Here is an 18991-nt window from a genome sequence, read left to right as displayed (position 1 = left end):
GGCAAGGCAGCTCTCTGCATCTGAGGCCGACCCTGAAGGGCTGACAGCTGTTGGCTATCCACTTCCTTGAAGTGGAATCTGAATGTTGCAGCTCTGTGTCTAATAAGATAAAACATATAGTCTTGAGGTAGAGACTATTGTCCTCTGTACCACATAGGATTGTTTAGATGTATACAATAGAAATCAGCCTAGTTAATTGAGGCAGAGTGCAGTGCTTAAAGAGCATAGGCTTTGGAGTCAGACTGCCTCGGTTCATAATCCCACCTTTACTGTTGGCTGGTTTTGTGATCTTGGGCAAAGTTACTTACACCTCCATTCTTCAGTTTCCACATTTGTAAAATGGAGATGGTATTAGGGGGTATGAAGTTATTCAGTAACTATTAACTGAGTGCTTATTTTCTTTGCCCAGGCACTGTTTTCTTTACCCTCATGAAACTAAGTATTCTAGGGAGTGATACAGATGCTTATACTAAACACAGTAAACAAGTAAATTAAAAAGAAAAAATATTCTTTCAGGTAGTTAAAAGTTCTATGAAGAAAAGCAGGGTAAGAGCATCGAGGATGACAATGGGAAGAGAGGGACTATTTCATGAGAGTGAGGAAAAGGCATTCTAGGCAGGGCACAGCAAATATTAAAGGTCTGAGTTGCTGAAGCCGAGATTAAAATTTAACATGTTGAAGCATCAAAAATGGACAAAAGTGCTTGGAATTCCTACATTTTATACTTTAAAAACTGGTGTTTTCATAATTTTCTTATTTTATCATGAAAGATGTGTTAAGAACTGGTTTTTGAATGTATTTGTAACCACTTCTCTGCATATCATACAATGGTGTACAAAAAGCTAAATTACTTGTGACCATCATCATGTTTTTCTCCTCTTAACATTGACTTTTTTTTTCCTTCCAGTTTTATACTTATTGACTATATTCCCCACACTGTACATTCATGCCTGTGACATTCATTTTGCAACTGGAAGTTTGTACCTCTTAATCTCGCATTTCTTTCCTTCCCCCACCTCTTTCCCCTCTGGCAACCACCTGTTTGTTCTCTGTATCCATGACTCTGTTTGTGTTTTGTTATGTTTCTTCATTTGTTTTGTTTTGTTTTGTTTTTCTTTTGGCTGCGCAGTGCAGCATGCGGGATCTTAGTTCCCTGACCAGGGATGGAACCTGTGCCCCTGGCAGTGGAAGTGCGGAGTCTTAACCACTGGGCCACCAGGGAAGTCCTGTTTTGTTTTTTAGATTACACATTTAAGTGAACTCATGCAGTATTTGTCCTTTTCTGTCTGACTTATTTCACTAAGCATAATACCCTCTAGGTCCATGTTGTTGAAAATGGCAAGATTTCGTTCTTTTTTATAACTGAGAAATATTCCATTATATTTGTATACCACATCTTCTTTACCTATTCATCTATTGATGGGCATTTATGTTGCTTCCATATCTTGGCTGTTGTAAACACTGACTTTTTTTTTTTTTTTAAAATTTTTGGCTGTGTTGGGTCTTCGTTTCTGTGCGAGGGCTTCCTCTAGTTGTGGCAAGCAGGGGCCACTCTTCATCGCGGTGCGCGGGCCTCTCACTATCGCGGCCTCTCTTGTTGCGGAGCACAGGCTCCAGACGCGCAGGCTCAGTAGTTGTGGCTCACGGGCCTAGTTGCTCCGCGGCATGTGGGATCTTCCCAGACCAGGGCTCGAACCCTGCATTGGCAGGCAGATTCTCAACCACTGTGTCACCAGGGAAGCCCAACACTGACTTTTTAAAAAGTAGAATCATCTTGATTTGCTATAAGAATATTAATCAGATGAATGGAAATTTGTGGATCTGGTGAAAAGCATATTTAAGTGAATTTATAGTATTATCACTTAGGCTCTTGGTTCACTTATTAGTTTGCTATCACTGTTCCTAATGCCTGCTGCCTTTGGCATAAATTAAACAATATATGCCTAAAAATAAAGTTTAAAACTGTAGAATCATCAGTTTCCTATGGTGGCTAGGATTATCCAGCTGAGTGATAAATCCACAAGGCAGCTGAATCATGAACAAACTGATTTGATTTCCACTAATTATTGCTCATACATTTGGAGGCTCTTGTTGTTGTTTAAAAGGGAAAGTATGTAAACACCTGTGTTTAAAAATCAGAACAGATACTGTTATTGCCTCATGAACATTCTAGAACACCTTCATGAACCCTAAGAGATTTAAAGCATCTGTAAGAAAGTTCTACTGTATACTCTAATGCCTCCTCATCTTTCAAGTTTCAGCTTAGCCTCCTCTAAGTCACTCTTGTCCTGCCCAAGTCAAGGTTAGATGCCTCTTCTAAATCACTCTGCACTGCTCTATGAGAGCACATTTGTTACCCTATTGTAACTATTCTTACTCCACAGTATTTTCCATCTATGATACAGCACCTGGCATATCATTGATGCTTAAAATAAAATCTACTTAGTTTTAGAAAATAAAGTTATGGTAAAATACACATAATAGCTAAGAAAAAAACTAACCACTTGACTAGATTTGGTTCATATAACAAGAAGATAAGAATATGTTAGGTTCTTTTTAGAAATATAGGCAATATTAGCTTGTACTAACAGAATAAAGTTAGTAGTCATCAGTAATACTTTTCTGTTAGACTTACTGTTAGGTGCGTCACAACAATCCCAGTAGATTTTACAGATGAAATGAGTCTCAAAAGGTTGAAAGAATTTGATTTGCTCAAGGGCACAATTTATAATTTCAGACTCCATTTGTCTGACTCAAAGCCTTGGTCTCTGTTTCTCAATAAAAAGAAAGCAGCCAGAACAGATGAAAGTGGTACTCTTCAGAACTTACTCATATGACATTTAGAATACAGTTTTTAATTTTGTTTGTTCTGTTTTAAAAGAAACATTGACATCCTGAATACTTCCAGAAGAGGGTAGCCTCAGGGGAGAAAGATCTGAAAAAGGCTATCCTTTGAGGGACAGTTGAAGACACCAAAGAGAATTCCTTGGGGAGGGAAGATACTCTGTGTGGCTACAGTAGTTGGAAGAAACGGCCAGAGGGTAGAAGTTGGGGAAGTAGATTTAGGTTGGATACAAAACAATTCTCTAAGAGGCGATTTCTAAAAATAGAATGGCTTTTTCAAAATTGAAGCCCTGTTTAAATGGTAGGTATTACAGATGAATTTTTTGTGAGCATTTGACATCTCACAAGGAACATTTTGACAAACTGTAATTTAATCATAGCCCCAGGGTAGGTGGTACTCGTGTTTTTCAAATGAAGATATTAAGAGATTTTGATTTGTCCAAGATCTCCTGCAGCATGTCACTGGTAGACTCAGGATATTTCCTAAGCCTGCTGACTCAATATTTCATGATATTTCCACTTTAATAGGCAGATGATCATGTATCATAGGAAATACCCATATTTGGGGAAGAAGTTAGACTGTATTATTATAAAATTCTCTTCTGACTTTGAAAATCTTTGATTTTCTGGAGATTAAAATTTGACGTCCTTTGCTTGTTTAGTACTTCTTTGAAGACTTTGCCCAACCCATTTCCCAAATAAATGCTTTTCTTTAAACTTTGTTTTTTCCCCTGTTATCTAAGTAGTTTCTAGAAAAACTTTCATCTTTTTATATTCTAATCTTTTGCAGTCCCATTCCTACTTACTCAACAGTTCCCTTCTGCATCTTTAGGAGGCTGGAAAATTCTGTAAACCAGTTTCCCCTTTTCTTTACTTCCTCCCTCAACTTGCCCTTCCTCCAATTTTCCTACTGACACCAAAATCCTTGCCTCCTTTACATTGACATTTGTGACTGTAATATCAGATTTATTATTATTTTTCCATGATTTCCAAGGACTTATACACTAACTTCATCTTTATCAATAAACGACCAAAATGATGATAGTCTCTACCTTATCACTGATACCATCTTTAAGGTATTGGTACTTTTCTTGCCCCTTTGATCATATTCTTCTCACTTGGAAGATCTCCCATATCGCCATGTGGTGTTTTTTGTTTTTTATTTTTTGTTTATTGGAGTATAATTGCTTTACAATGTTGTGTTAGTTTCTGCTGTATAACAAAGTGAATCACCATATGGTTTTGATCTTTGTTTTTACTCTTGCTTGTTTCTTTAATCACTCTTTAATTCTTCCCTGCTATCCCTGTACACCATCCCCCTTCTGAAGGCACTAAGTGTATCAAACCAGAAATCCACTGTTAATGACTGTATTGTTACACTCCCCTCTGGAATTCTTTGATACCTTGGTTAATGGATTACAAATTGTATTCCAAGGAGTGTAGGGTTCTGTAGCCGTCCTTCAATGACTCCGGAAAGACTGAAAAACACCGCTCTACCCTGCCTGATTTAATACCTAAGCCTCAGGGTTTGATTTTCCTCTCTTTCTGTATTCTTTCTATCTGGACTCAACTCAGCCTTGAAACTTACTTTCCAGTTACCTGTTCCCCTAACTCATCCCCAATGGTTTACACTTTTCCCACATCTGAATCAATTTCTCCTTTGCTCCCAATGTGTTGTCATTTTGAACACTTAAGTAATTTTGTTTTATGGTACAATTGTTTAAAGCCAGTGAAATCTCCTTTTATTCATAGTCTTTATTCTCTAAGTTTAACACAGTACCTTTTCCTTGGTAGGAGCTCAGTAAACATTTAATAAATTGAGTCCATTTGTTACCAGTTAAGTTGTATGGACCCCTGCTCGGGCCCTAGCCCACTGAGGCCCTCTGCCTCCACAGAGAAGGTTTTTTTCCATTAGGGTTCCAGCAGCCCAAAAATGAAACCAAAGCGGAAATTGAAGCAACAGAAGCTTTATTCAATGGCCAGAGAATGGATAAGTGGGAACTTAGTTCACAAATCAAGTTCTCGCCTTAATGGCAAGACGGATTTGCTTTTAAGGAATAAGGATAATGGGGGGAAGGAGTGAGACTAATGATGGGGATGCATATGCATTAGTTTTCTGGGAAAGAGGCAGATTTTCCTGGAAATGGGATGCCACCACTTTTCTGTCCTTTTTTGGTCAGTGACTTCCAGTCACGGCCGCTGGTAGGTGTGTCATTTAGTACACTAATGTAGTAAAATCAGTATAGAAAGAGACTCGGGGTCTCTTGGAGTTCAGATTCATCGCCATCTTGGTTTCAGCTGGTTCTATCCGGTTTTTGTTTTTCTCTTCCTATAGCTTCCTTTCTTTGTGTCCAGACCCTGTGATTAAAGATATATGTTAGTTCCTATTCCAAGGAGGGTTGGTGGGTTTTGAGCAAGGGTCTGGTGACAACTCTGGTAACATATTGACACTCAACCCATAACTATTTCCAGAGCTTTTCAACTTCTCTTCGTGCCTGCATCCCTTCCCCTAGTTAATGTTAGATTGGTTAAACATCATTCTTCTCATAACAGTTCTCCCTCAATCTTCGGTTATTTCCTATTGTTTGTAGGATAAAGTCCACTAGGCATTCATTTCAAGACCCACAAATTAAGTCTCTCTAATCCTTATTTCTCACTGTTGCCGTAACATAAACCTTTTATTCCAGTCAGGCTGGTCTGTTAACTGTTCCTGAAATTTTTATTTCCCTTCTTTTGTTCTCGTTATTTCCCCACCTGAAATGCCTTTTGCTCTCCTTCTTTACCTATGCTAATTCTACCTGACCTTCAAGATGTTTTCCCCAAACATTCTAATCTTTGAACTTTTAGTAAATAAGTGTGTATTATTTGGTACTTTATTACATATTGACCTGTGATCTTTACTTTATGGTTGTTTGGAGACATTATTTAGCTTTTTAAATGTACATATATTTTATCTTCTTTATTAAATTGTCAGTAATAAGTTAGACCAGCAGTTACATAGAAACTTTCTACTTTGGGATCTGTAACCAGTTTTCTATTTGGACTTGAATAGTTCATTGTTTGGGTTTTTCAGATTGCACATCTCTAAAGTAAAGAAGTTGAACTAAATTTCTTACACTATTCTGTGTTTTGCTGAAAAAAGAAAAAAGGGAAAAATGATCCCAGAAATATTTTAAAGGTAGATTTTACATTTAAACATTTTTTTAAATGTAAGATATAACTTGTTAGCTGATAAAAAAATAAAGCAGGGAAGGAGGGGAGGTATTTTAAATAGATGGGCAGATAGGCAGAGAAGCCTCTCAGAGAAGGGGATATTTGAGTAAAGACCTGAAGCAGGTATATAGGAGCTGGCATCTGGCAGAAGAGTACTCCAGACAGGGGGAACAACATGTACAAAGACCCTGAGGCAGAATGTGCTTTGAGTAATAGTAAAGAGTTCAGTGTTTATGCAGCCTGATTAAGGGGAAGAGTAGTTAGAGAGGAGGTCAGAGAAATAATGGGAGGGCAAGATGTTGTCAGGCTAGATAAGACGTTGGAAAGAATTCACAGTCTGTTACATTCCATGGGGTATTTTCTATTGAATGTCTTGCATACGGATATATAATTCTGAGCTTTAATAACTGTAGACTATCCAGGAATGAGGTACTTTTAACCAAATCTTAAGAATTTTATATTTTACTTTGAATACGTGGTAATAACTCAAGAATACACCAAAGTTCACTACCTATGTTGGTTCTTTTGCTTTAAAGTTTGTAATTATAACTTAATTTTTTTTTTTTTTTTTACCATAGGTAAGTTAACATGATGGATTTCTCCAAGCTACCCAAAATACGTGATGAAGATAAAGAAAGCACGTTTGGTTTTGTGCATGGAGTCTCAGGACCTGGTAAGTAATACATAATAATCTCAATAGTAATAATTCCTAACATCAATTAATGTCTTTTCAAGGTGTTTTAGGCAGAAATACACAAGTTTCTGTTCACCTACATAAATTCTGTCTTTAAGAGATTTCATAGCTGCTGTAAGACTGAGGTAATACGTCCATCATAAGGGCTACTGTAACATTTATTATCTAAATTTGATAATTATTGAGGTACTAATTTGTGATATCCTGTTTATTATATGAATGTGTAGTTGGTGTTATATGTCTTAATTTTTTTGTTAAACGTGAGGTTAAAAAACTATAAAGTTTATAGGTTTTAGTATGTGATACCTAGATGTCTGTTAATTGGATTTGAATTTTAATAATTGCTTTCAGAGCATTTCTCAGAAATATCAACCTTGGCTCTTTGCATGTATAAATCCTTCTGAATGGTTATTCAGATATCACATAACTAGCTACCTGTAGGAAAATAGTCTTAAGACATGATAATGAGAATGGAAAGCAGTTTATGTTTGTTCTGCCCACACTTGGGGTACTGCATTTTAAATAATAAATTTCGTTCTAGTATTCATTTTGTTATTCCACACTTCTACTGCAAAATGTGATTCATAGTTTCCATAGGTAAAGCTGCTCATTGATTTGTATCTTTAGTGCCATGGAAATTCATTTTTCCTTATATCTTTTTACAAAGTCATGTTGTAGTCTTTTTCTTGTTCTAATCACAGAAGAGGTGATGACCCTTTTTTGCTGTTAATGCAAAGGAAACACTGTCAGTCACTGTGCCTATTTCTCCCTAAGAAGCTTCTACCGCTTAGAAATTGGTGTTTGAGCTTGAACTTATTAGCAGATAATATATTTCACTGTTTTCAATCTCTTTTGCCATTCGGAGAAACAATTTTTCCCCTTGAGGATCGTAAGGTCTTCAGGAAAGACAGGCTATACACAAGAACTCTTAGGGAAAAGGCAAAAGAACACTATCAAAAGAGTTTAGGTAAAAATATTTTTCTGAAACTTGTAGTTAACTGCTCTTGGAACCTATTTATAATTTTTAAGTACTTAATGAGATAGTAGAAAAATGGCATACTTTTGTTTATGAAATATGATTTAAAACTTTAGTGATCTCTGGTATTTTGGTGCATCTTAACTATTCTTATATATAGGTTCAGAGGTAAGTATAAAATTAATAAATTTCCATTGTTCAATGTTAAATAAATATTAATACCTTAATAGTTTTCACTCGAATATTACCTAATTCATAGTTCTAATTAATTGTATCAGAAGGCTAAATATTAAAATGGACTTATTCCATTGAGGCCTGCGCAGGTCCCAGCCTGTCTGTGGTTTGGGGTTGCTATCCGCCTCATAAAACATAGTAGAGGCTTTGTCTTCTGGGAGGACAGAAGTCGTCTTCTCCTGAAAAGGCCTCTTACATAGCTGTCTTTGGCATCTTCCAGGAATAGGAGGGCAGGGATTGAGGCCTCATGAGTCTGGTAGAGAGACAGAGAGAGGTAGAGGTAGAGAGGTTGAGGTTAGAGAGAGAAGACAGTGGTTATAACAAGGAAGTCCAGAGTGGGATGTTGTTACTTCCATAACTTGTCACTGTTAACTCAGCCTGGGCTTCATGACAGTCGTAGAAGTGGATTCCTTAATAAAAAAAAAAGACTTATTTCTACATATCTGAAAATGTACAACATTCCCCTCCTTACAGAAAAGTAATTTTTGCTTACTAGACAACATAATCAGGACTTCCCTGGTGGTGCAGTGGTTAAAAATGTGCCTGCCAATGCAGGGGACACAGGTTCCATCCCTGGTCCTGGAAGATCCCACATGTCGTGGAGCAACTAAGCCCGTGCGCCACAACTACTGAGCCTGCGCTCCAGAGCCCACGAACCACAACTGCTGAGCCCGTGTGCCACAACTACTGAAGCCCGCATGCCCTAGAGCCTGTGCTCCGCAACAAAGACAAGCCACCGCAATGAGAAGCCTGCGCACCGCAACGAAGAGTAGCCCCTGCTCACCGCCACTAGAGAAAGCCCGCGCACAGCAACGAAGACCCAACTCAGCCATAAATAAATAAATAAATAAATAAACCAAAATAATAAGTGTAAATTCTAGTTCAGTATTTATAAGAAATAGGGATTTTTAATTAGGATTTCACCCAGTGGTGGTGACTGATTATAAACATCCTATGGGTTATGAAAAAAATTTTTGATGCAAAGGGGAGGTTTTCTAGGTAGAGCTGTCATTAGTTTATCAAGAGTCTTTGTTCCAGAAGAGTTTTAAGAACCACTGGTATAAAGTGTTAGAAAGTAAAGATGTTGTTTTATATAATATTTCTCAAAGTGATGGTGACAACACAGCAAACTGATAATTGTGTGGCATTCTATCATGCAACTAGCTAAAGCTCTTCTTGTCATTTTAGTTTTACAGGATTTTTTTATTACTATTGTTCCGAAACCCATCATTCCATATATTATAGCAACCTAGGTTGATCAAAACTTGCCTCAATGCTACTAGGTAAGAGTTTGTCATATAGAACTTCAAAATGAATATAGTTTTCATGTATATTATGTAAATAAGTAATCTTTAGCCTAACAAATTTTATTGTTTACCCTGACTATGTCATATGCTAAAAGTGTCTTTTTTTTTTTTTTTTTTTTTGGCTGCATTGGGTCTTCATTGCTGCGTGTGGGCTTCCTCTAGTTGCGGCGAGCGGGGGCTACTCTTTGTTGTGGTGCACAGGCTTCTCATTGCAGTGGCTTCTCCTGTTGCGGAGCACGGGCTCTAGGCGCGCAGGCTTCAGTAGTTTCAGCACGTGGGCTCAGTAGTTTCAGCACGTGGGCTCTAGAGTGCAGGCTCAGTAGTTGTGGCACACAGGCTTAGTTGCTCCATGGCATGTGGGATCTTCCCAGACCAGGGATCGAACCCGTGTCCCCTGCATTGGCAGATGAGTTCTTAAACACTGCGCCACCAGGGAAGTCCCTAAAAATGTGTCTTGTGATCAACAAAACGAAAAGACAACATATGGAATGGAAGAAAATATTTGCAGATGATGTGACTGACAAAGGATTAATATCCAAAATATACAAACAGCTCATGCAACTCAATATCGAAAAAACAAACAACCCAATCAAAAAATGGGCAGAAGACCTAAATAGACATTTTACCAAAGAAGGCACACATCTGACCAACAGGCATATAAAAAGATGTTCAACATCTCTAATTATTAGAGAGTTGCAAATCAAAACCACGGTGAGGTATCTTCTCACAGCAGTTAGAATGGCTGTCATCAAAAAGTCTGCAAATAATAAATGCTGAAGAGGATGCGGAGAAAAGCGAACCCTCCTACACTGTTGGTGAGAAGGTAAATTGGTGTAGCTACTATGGAAAACAATATGGATGTTCCTTAAAAAACTGAAAATAGAGCTACCATATGATCAGCAATCCTACTTCTGGGTATATGTCCAGCAAAGAGGAAAACTCTTAATTCGAAAAGATGCATCTACCCCAATGTTCATAGCATCACTATTTACAGTAGGCAAGACATAGAAGCAAACTAAGTGTCCATCAACGGATGATTGGCTTAAGAAGATATGGTATATATATACAATGGAATATTACTCAGGCATAAAAAGAATGAAATATTGCCATTTGCAGCAACATGGATGAACCTAGAGAATATTATACTTAGTGAAGTAAGTCAAAGACAAATATTGTATGATACCACTTATATGTGGAATCTAAAAAATAATACAAATAAATCTGTATATGAAACAGAAACAGACTCACAGACATAGAAAACAAATTAATGGTTACCAAAAGGGAGAGGGAAGCAGGAGGGGACAAATTAGGAGTATGGGATTAACAGATACAAACTGTTGTGCATAAAATAGATAAGCAACAAGGATTTACTGTATAGCACAGGGAATTATATTCCATATATTGTAATAATCTATAAATGGAAAATAATCTGAAAAAAAATGTATATGACTGAATCATTTGCTGTATACCTGAAACTAACACAGTGTTTTATTTTTTTATATATATATATATTTTAATTTTTGAATGTTATTTATTTTTTTATACAGCAGGTTCTTATTAGTCATCCATTTTATACACATCAGTGTATACATATCAATCCCAATCTCCCAATTCATCCCACCGCCACCTCCACCCCACACCCCCCACTTTAGCCTCTTGGTGTCCATACGTTTGTTCTCTACATCTGTGTCTCTATTTCTGCCCTGCAAACCAGTTCATCTGTACCATTTTTCTAGGTTCCACATAAATGCATTAATATATATTTGTTTTTCTCTTTCTGACTTACTTCACTCTGTATGACAGTCTCCAGATCCATCCACATCTCTACAAATGACCCAATTTCATTCCTTTTTATGGCTGAGTAATATTCCATTGTATATGTGTACCATATCTTCTTTATCCACTTGTCTGTCTATGGGCGTTTAGGTTGCTTCCATGACCTGGCTATTGTAAATAGTGCTACAATGAACATTGGGGTGCATGTGTCTTTTTGAATTATAGTTTTCTCTGGGTATTTGCCCAGTAGTGGGATTGCTGGGTCATATGGTAATTCTATTTTTAGTTTTTTAAGGAACCTCCATACTGTTCTGCATAGTGGCTGTATCAATTTACATTCCCACCAACAGTGCAAGAGGGTTCCCTTTTCTCCACACCCTCTCCAGCATTTGTTGTTTGTAGATTTTCTGATGATGCCCATTCTAACTGGTGTGAGGTGATACCTCATTGTAGTTTTGATTTGCATTTCTCTAATAATTAGTGATGTTGAGCAGCTTTCCATGTGCTTCTTGGCCATCTGTATGTCTTCTTTGGAGAAATGTCTATTTAGGTCTTCTGCCCATTTTTTGATTGGGTTGTTTGTTTTTTTAATATTGAGCTGCATGAACTGTTCATATATCTTGGAGATTAATCCTTTGTCCGTTGCTTCATTTGCAAATATTTTCTCCCATTCTGAGGGTTGTCTTTTCGTCTTGTTTATGGTTTCCTTTGCTTTGCAAAAGCTTTTAAGTTTCATTAGGTCCCATTTGTTTATTTTTGTTTTTATTTCCATTACTCTAGGAGGTGGATCAAAAAAGATCTTGCTATGATTTATGTCAAAGAATGTTCTGCCTATGTTTTCCTCCAAGAGTTTTATAGTGTCTGGTCTTACATTTAGGTCTCTAATCCACTTTGAGTTTATTTTTGTGTATGGTGTTAGGGAGTGTTCTAATTTCATTCTTTTCCCAGCACCACTTATTGAAGAGACTGTCTTTTCTCCATTGTATATCCTTGCCTCCTTTGTCATAGATTAGTTGACCGTAGGTGCGTGGGTTTATCTCTGGGCTTTCTATCCTGTTCCATTGATCTATATTTCTGTTTCTGTGCCAGTACCATATTGTCTTGATTACTGTAGCTTTGCAGTATAGTCTGATGTCAGGGAGTCTGATTCCTCCAGCTCCATTTTTTCCCTCAAAGCTGCTTTGGCTATTCGGGGTCTCCATACAAATTTTAAGATTTTTTTGTTCTAGTTCTGTAAAAAATGCCACTCACAATTTGATAGGGATTGCATTGAATCTGTAGGTTGCTTTGGGTAATATAGACATTTTCACAAGATTGATTCTTCCAATCCAAGAACATGGTATATCTCTCCATCTGTTTGTGTCATGTTTGATTTCTTTCATCAATGTCTTATAGTTTTCTGCGTACAGGTCTTTTACCTCCTTAGGTAGGTTTATTCCTAGGTATTTTATTCTTTTTGTTGCAGTAGTGAATGGAATTGTTTCCTTAATTTCTCTTTCTGATCTTTCATTGTTAGTGTATAGGAATGCAAGAAATTTCTGTGCATTAATTTTGTATCCTGCAACTTTACCAAATTAATTGATTAGCTCTAGTAGTTTTCTGGTGGCATCTTTAGGCTTCACTATGTATAGTATCATGTCACCTGCAAACAGTGACAGTTTTACTTCTTCTTTTCCGATTTGTGTTCCTTTTATTTCTTTTTCTTCTCTGATTGCCGTGGCTAGGACTTCCAAAACTATGTTGAATAATAATGGTGAGAGTGGACATCCTTGTCTTGTTCCTGATCTTAGAGGAAATGCTTTCAGTTTTTCACCATTGAGAATGATGTTTGCTGTCAGTTTGTCATATATGGCCTTTATTATGTTGAGGTAGGTTCCCTCTATGCCCACTTTCTGAAGAGTTTTTGTCATGAATGGGTGTTGAATTTTGTCAGAAGCTTTTTCTGCATCTATTGAGATGATCATATGGTTTTTATTCTTCAGTTTGTTACTATGGTGTATCACCTTGATTGATTTGAATATATTGAAGAATCCTTTCATCCCTGGGATAAACCCCACTTGATCATGGTGTAATCCTTTTAATGTGTTGTTGGATTCTGTTTGCTAGTATTTTGTTGAGGATTTTTGCATCTATATTCATCAGTGATATTGGCCTGCAATTTTCTTTTTTTGTAGTATCTTTGTCTGGTTTTGGTATTGGGGTGATGGTGGCTTCATAGAGTGAGTTTGGGAGTATTCCTTCCTCTGCACTTTTTTGGGAGAGTTTGAGAAGGATGGGTGTTAGCTCTTCTCTAAATGTTTGATAGAATTCACCTGTGAAGCCATCTGTCCTGGGCTTTCGTTTGTTGGAAGATTTTTAATCACAGTTTCAATTTCATTACTTGTGATTGGTCTGTTCATATTTTCTGTTTCTTCCTGGTCCAGTCTTGGAAGGTTATACCTTTCTAAGAATTTGTCCATTTCTTCCAGGTTGTCCATTTTATTGGCATTGAGTTGCTTGTAGTAGTCTCTTAGGATGCTTTGTATTCCTGCGGCTAACGCAGTATTTTAAATCAAGTATAATTTTTTAAAACTGTCTTTTTATGAGATAGTATGTTCCATAGTAGGTATTTTATTTTTCCTATGAATATATGAGAGAAGTGTATTATCGGATTTATTGGATGTTTTAATTATCTTAATACTCATTTGTTCTTTTCAGTGGTTACAGCTTGTGACATGGCAGGTGCAGCCATGTATGAACTGGTGAGAGTGGGCCACAGTGAGTTGGTTGGAGAGATTATCCGATTGGAGGGTGACATGGCCACTATCCAGGTGTATGAAGAAACCTGTATCCTTTTTGGTTCAATTTCTAACCATTTTCTACAAATCAGAATTGAAAGATTTATGGCAAAGGTAGAAGCAGCACCAATGAGATCAGAAACGTGGAATGTTGGTGTTTTGAAGAAACCTGATATATAGGAGTTTATTGAAGAGAGGTACTAGGAATTAGTGCTCTTATTTTAAGAAATTAGTATTATCTCCTGACCTTTCATTGCTCTTAATATTTCATTGCTTTTATTCTCAAGATCAGCATTACTTCTTTGGCTACTTAATTAAGTTTTATTTGGTACAGCTTTTTTGCCATACTAAAATATATGCTTATGGTACCTGTTCTCTCTGTCAGTATTGGAGTGCTAATTCTAAACAAAATCTGAAAATTTTTAAAAAGTTAAAATTTTTAATTTGAAAGTTTTAATAAAATTAAAAGTCTTCATAGCTATGAAATCATCACTAATCAAAAGGATTTTTTTCTATTGTTAGGTTTATCTTTTATTTAGTCTTCTACGTGGTTTGAAGATTTAAAGTAAATGAACATGTGTATAGTGAGAACCCGCTCTGCCTTTGTTATCCTGTATTTGGCCACTTTTCAAAACAGACATGCATTCATGCAGCCCATTTTGTTAGTTCCATTTATTTTGTATCCTTCTAGTTTGTTATATGAACCAATATAAATATATATATATTTTTTTATTTCCTTTTTTCCCCAAAAGATAGCATATTATATGCACTGTTCTGCACCTTGTTTTTTTCACTTAAAAATATATGTATGGTGGAAGATGGATAAATGTGTGATAAATATAGTACAATGTTTATGGTAGATCACTGTAAAATTCTTTCAGCTTTGCTGTAGGTTTGAAATATTTCATAATCAAATATTGGAAATGAAAATATATTTTGGAGATCTTTCTTGAAAAATTCATAGAAGTGCCTAGTCTTTTTTACAGCTACATAGAATTCCAGCTTATGAATATACCAACATTTATTAATAAATCCCTTAATGATTGTTAAGTCTAAAGATTTTTTTGGTTGTTTCTTAGTCTTAAGAGTTTAAGTTTTTGTCCAGGTTCTAATATCCTTTTTAGGGAACTGATATTCCTCACCAGGATAGTTGAAACAAAGTATTATGGAGGGCTTCTGCTTCTATTTTATAGCCTGTGGTTCCCAAACTGTGCACCAGGGCACTCTGGGCAGCTGCAGCAAACTCATGTAGGTGCCCCAGGATATTTTAAGGTTTTGCGGTAAACACGGGAATATTAGACGTTTTGTCAGACACCACGAGAACTAGTAGCTTGAGATAATAAACACTTCTATTATTTGAGTGTACTATATTCTTGTCGATGATATCATATCTTTGTGAAGCTGAGTTTTGGCAATTGCTAAGCTAAAAACCAAGTGTCATACAAAAATGATGTGGGATGTGTATTCAGTCTGACTCCAAGGTTTGGAAATTGTAGAATACCCAACAGGCACATAAATCCCATTTGTAAAAATAGAGATTATTTTAAAATGAAATTAAAATGTTGTTTTTTCTTTCAATTTATGTATATTTTTCAAAGTACCACTTAGTTGTTAGGACATACACATTTATTAAGACGTTTGGACATAATTATTTAATAGATGGAATTATTATATATATATATATATATATATATATATCTTTTGTTGTAGGTCACTATGAAAAAGTTACTGAAACACTGAGGATGCTGTGGACTAAAAGTTTGAGAATTTCAGGTTTAGCGCCTTATGTATCATTTCCTGTTAAGCTGTGGTATTTCCTTTTTATAGTATCTCTAATCTTTCATAGTGAGTTTTCCTCAACTGCCATTTCCAGCTGGTGTGTCTGTTGGAGATCCTGTACTCCGCACTGGGAAACCCCTCTCAGTAGAGCTTGGTCCTGGCATTATGGGAGCCATTTTTGATGGTATTCAAAGACCTTTGTCGGATATCAGCAGTCAGACTCAAAGTATTTACATTCCCAGAGGAGTAAATGTGTCTGCTCTTAGCAGAGATGTCAAATGGGATTTCACACCTTGCAAAAACCTACGGGTATGTCTTTGTAACATAAATTTCTGAAGCTGGTGAAAGAATGTGAAAAGAGTGTTTACTGAACTATTTTGTACTCTTAGTCAAAATAAAAATAGACCACAGAAGCATAGTTTACATCTTTTTTTTAGCTCCACTAGAAGGATTATAGAACCAATGTGTTCTATTCATAAGTGAAGCAAATGATTTAAATAATAGCAAGGTGAGTCTGCTTGACGTTTATTGAACATTAAATGGCTTGACATTTATTTGAACATTAAACAAGTGCATTTGTTCTCTAGGTTGGTAGTCACATCACTGGTGGAGATATTTATGCAATTGTCAACGAGAACTCACTCATCAAACACAAAATCATGTTGCCCCCACGAAACAGAGGAACTGTCACTTACATTGCTCCACCTGGAAATTATGATACCTCTGTAAGTATCATATAAACTTTATCTCACAAAAATGGCCCCACTTATATGTGATAGTTGCCCAGTTTTAGTACTCTGAATAGTTACAGAATTCATATTTAATGTGTATGTTTTAAGTTACTCCCATAATTATTTTTTTATTTAAGATTTTTTTCTTTAAAACTTGAGCTTGGGAATACAAAAAAGCAAAATATATTATTTCTTTTTGAAGAGAAATAGCTAGTATAGTATTTTCCTACCTTCTTAACTTATGCTACATTATTTAAACCTCTGATTCTTTAGGCATAGAATAGACTTTGATCTTTTTGTCAATCTCTATTCACATAATGAATTGTAGAATGGATTATATAAGTTCTTACTCTGGGTGAGCCATTTAAAACTTAGTCCTTTAATGTTATTGATAGTCACATCATACCAAATACAGTAGATGCATGATAATCTTCGTGGGTATGAAGATAGCTTTATTGAGAAGATCATTGTAGCATATAATTTTTTCCCAATAAAATATGATAAAAGATAATAATTTTCTAATCATTTCACAAGAATCAGTCTGTGCTCTACAACATATACAGAACAAAAGAATTAAGATCGGGATTCTGGGCAGTCAGCTAACGTTACTCACTAGCTTAGAGACTCACCTATACTTGCAAGAAAACCCTGAAGTAGACAATTCAGAGTCATGCATCAACAAGATTACAAATTTCTATAGGTCTATGGGCTTTGAGATTGTTTGTGAATAGTTAAAACCACCTCAGTGTTCACAGATGTTAGAGTATTATTCATTATCTTTTTGCTTTTGTAAATAATTTAAAATATTTAACTTTATTAAATATGTTAGGGTTCTTAATAGATTAGTATTTTTCATTAAAGCAGTATAAGAGCATTATAATAAAGTAAGCAAAATAAAGAATGGAAAATAAATTATGAAAGCTTTCATTTCTTCCCTCCCTCAGTCCCAGGAGTATCTTCTGTACCCTTCAAGAATTTTTCCTATGCATATTCATGTAATTTATTTAACTATCCCTCTATTACTTGAGACACTCCTTTCTCCAAAACTTCTAAGCTTTTTTAAAAAATCATAATAATGCACCTGGTTTAAAAAAAATTAGAACAGTATGTAAAGATTTACAATAGAAAAGTGTAAATCTCCCTCCCCACTTCCACATACCACCTCCCTAACCCCCCAAGAGAAATCTGGCATTACTTTGGTTTTAGAGGAAGAAATGTTTATAATGTACTTAAAGTCCTGCTGTATTTTTGTAGGATGTTGTGTTGGAGCTTGAATTTGAAGGTATAAAGGAGAAGTTCAGCATGGTCCAAGTATGGCCTGTACGTCAGGTTCGGCCTGTCACTGAGAAGTTGCCAGCTAATCATCCTCTGTTGACTGGCCAGAGAGTCCTTGATGCCCTTTTTCCGTAAGTTTGATTTGTGTCCCGTGGTTTTCCCTCAGAGTTATTATATGTGCTTATTGTTTCACTTCTTTATAGATAAAGATTTTATGTGCTAATCCTGTAATACGTTTTATCTAGAGAAATATATTTTACCAGTGCTTATTTAGAGAATCAAACTGTTGAAGAAAATTTATTTTTTCACAGTTGCAAAAGGAAAGCATTATTTCTAAAACTTTCTGAAAAAATGAAATTTCCAGAAGGAAATCTGTGCCAAAACAATATAACTATTTTTCTTAAGTTATCCTAGAATTAGTAGATTGGTGTCACTATAAATTGATGACTTCTAACATCAGCTGGGTTCTCTATGCTACCCAGCAGTCTTTCTTACTTTGTAGTGTGCTCTTTGCCATTTTCTTCATCACCTGCTTAAAAACCTCCTTTCTCTTTAAATCTTAGGCATCACGATACCCTGCTTTACTTTTAACAAATAACTTCATCATTTAATTCACAGAAAAGACTGAAGCTGGGATGTAGTAATTCTTTCAACTTCTGATCACCAACCCATGTATGTCTCACTTACTCTTCAGCCTCTTACCTTTAAACCTACTCTGTGCATTGTTCTCACTGTTACTCTCTCGTAAGATCTTCAGTACTTTGACTCTTCTTGTTTAGTCAGTACCTCCTGTTTCCATATCCTTCACTATCCAGTTTAAATTTAATAGTCTATCACTTTTACTAACATCTGTCAGTATATTAAATTTTCTTGGTTCCTTTGTCTTCTGTCACGCCCACCTGGCGAAATATCAACTGTGAATCAGTCCTGCTATCTCCTTCTCCCAAATCTACACACAGGCTGCTGAGAAAAATAAATAAGTGCAAGTTGGTATCTCACCACTGTGGCACAGTCGTTCAGCATTTCCCTAATTATCATTCTCCTGCTCTCCTTAGTGACTATTTCAAACCTCTCCACTTGCCTCAGAGCTTCAACTCCAGTCTTCTTTCTCCTTCATTCTCAACAAATGATCATGCTAGATCCTTCACAGAGAAATGAGAGGCCATCAGATTTGGAACTCCATCAGTTAACGTACATTCCCATCCATCCCTTACTCCTCTCCTTTTTCTGGAGTTTATCCCACCTGATGTTTCCTCAAAGACCTCCCATTAAGTGATATTCTCTTTATCTCCCATCTAATGAGAAGAAATCTACCTTCGACCCTTTTCCCCTTTCTACCTTCCACTACCTTTCTCCCTATCTTCACAGCCAAATCTCTTAAAAAA

The 18991-nt window shown here is 36.1% G+C and overlaps 1 protein-coding gene across 2 annotated transcripts in view; it reads left to right on the top strand.

Annotated features, from left to right (window-relative positions):
* Window positions 1-18991, top strand: part of ATP6V1A (ATPase H+ transporting V1 subunit A) — a 58347-nt gene that overhangs the window by 22121 nt on the left and 17235 nt on the right. For both annotated transcript variants that reach the window (XM_068546728.1, XM_068546729.1), the window contains exons 3-7: window positions 6636-6730; window positions 13742-13870; window positions 15695-15909; window positions 16188-16325; window positions 17586-17737. In XM_068546728.1, coding sequence (XP_068402829.1) covers window positions 6646-6730; window positions 13742-13870; window positions 15695-15909; window positions 16188-16325; window positions 17586-17737 — 719 coding nt within the window. In that variant the 5' untranslated portion in view covers window positions 6636-6645. The remainder of the gene's footprint in view (window positions 1-6635; window positions 6731-13741; window positions 13871-15694; window positions 15910-16187; window positions 16326-17585; window positions 17738-18991) is intronic.

The sequence above is a fragment of the Eschrichtius robustus genome, chromosome 6 (assembly GCF_028021215.1).
Source record: "Eschrichtius robustus isolate mEscRob2 chromosome 6, mEscRob2.pri, whole genome shotgun sequence".
Taxonomy (NCBI): domain Eukaryota; kingdom Metazoa; phylum Chordata; class Mammalia; order Artiodactyla; family Eschrichtiidae; genus Eschrichtius; species Eschrichtius robustus.
Note: the sequence above shows the minus strand (reverse complement) of the source record. Positions and strands in the feature narration are given on the sequence as shown.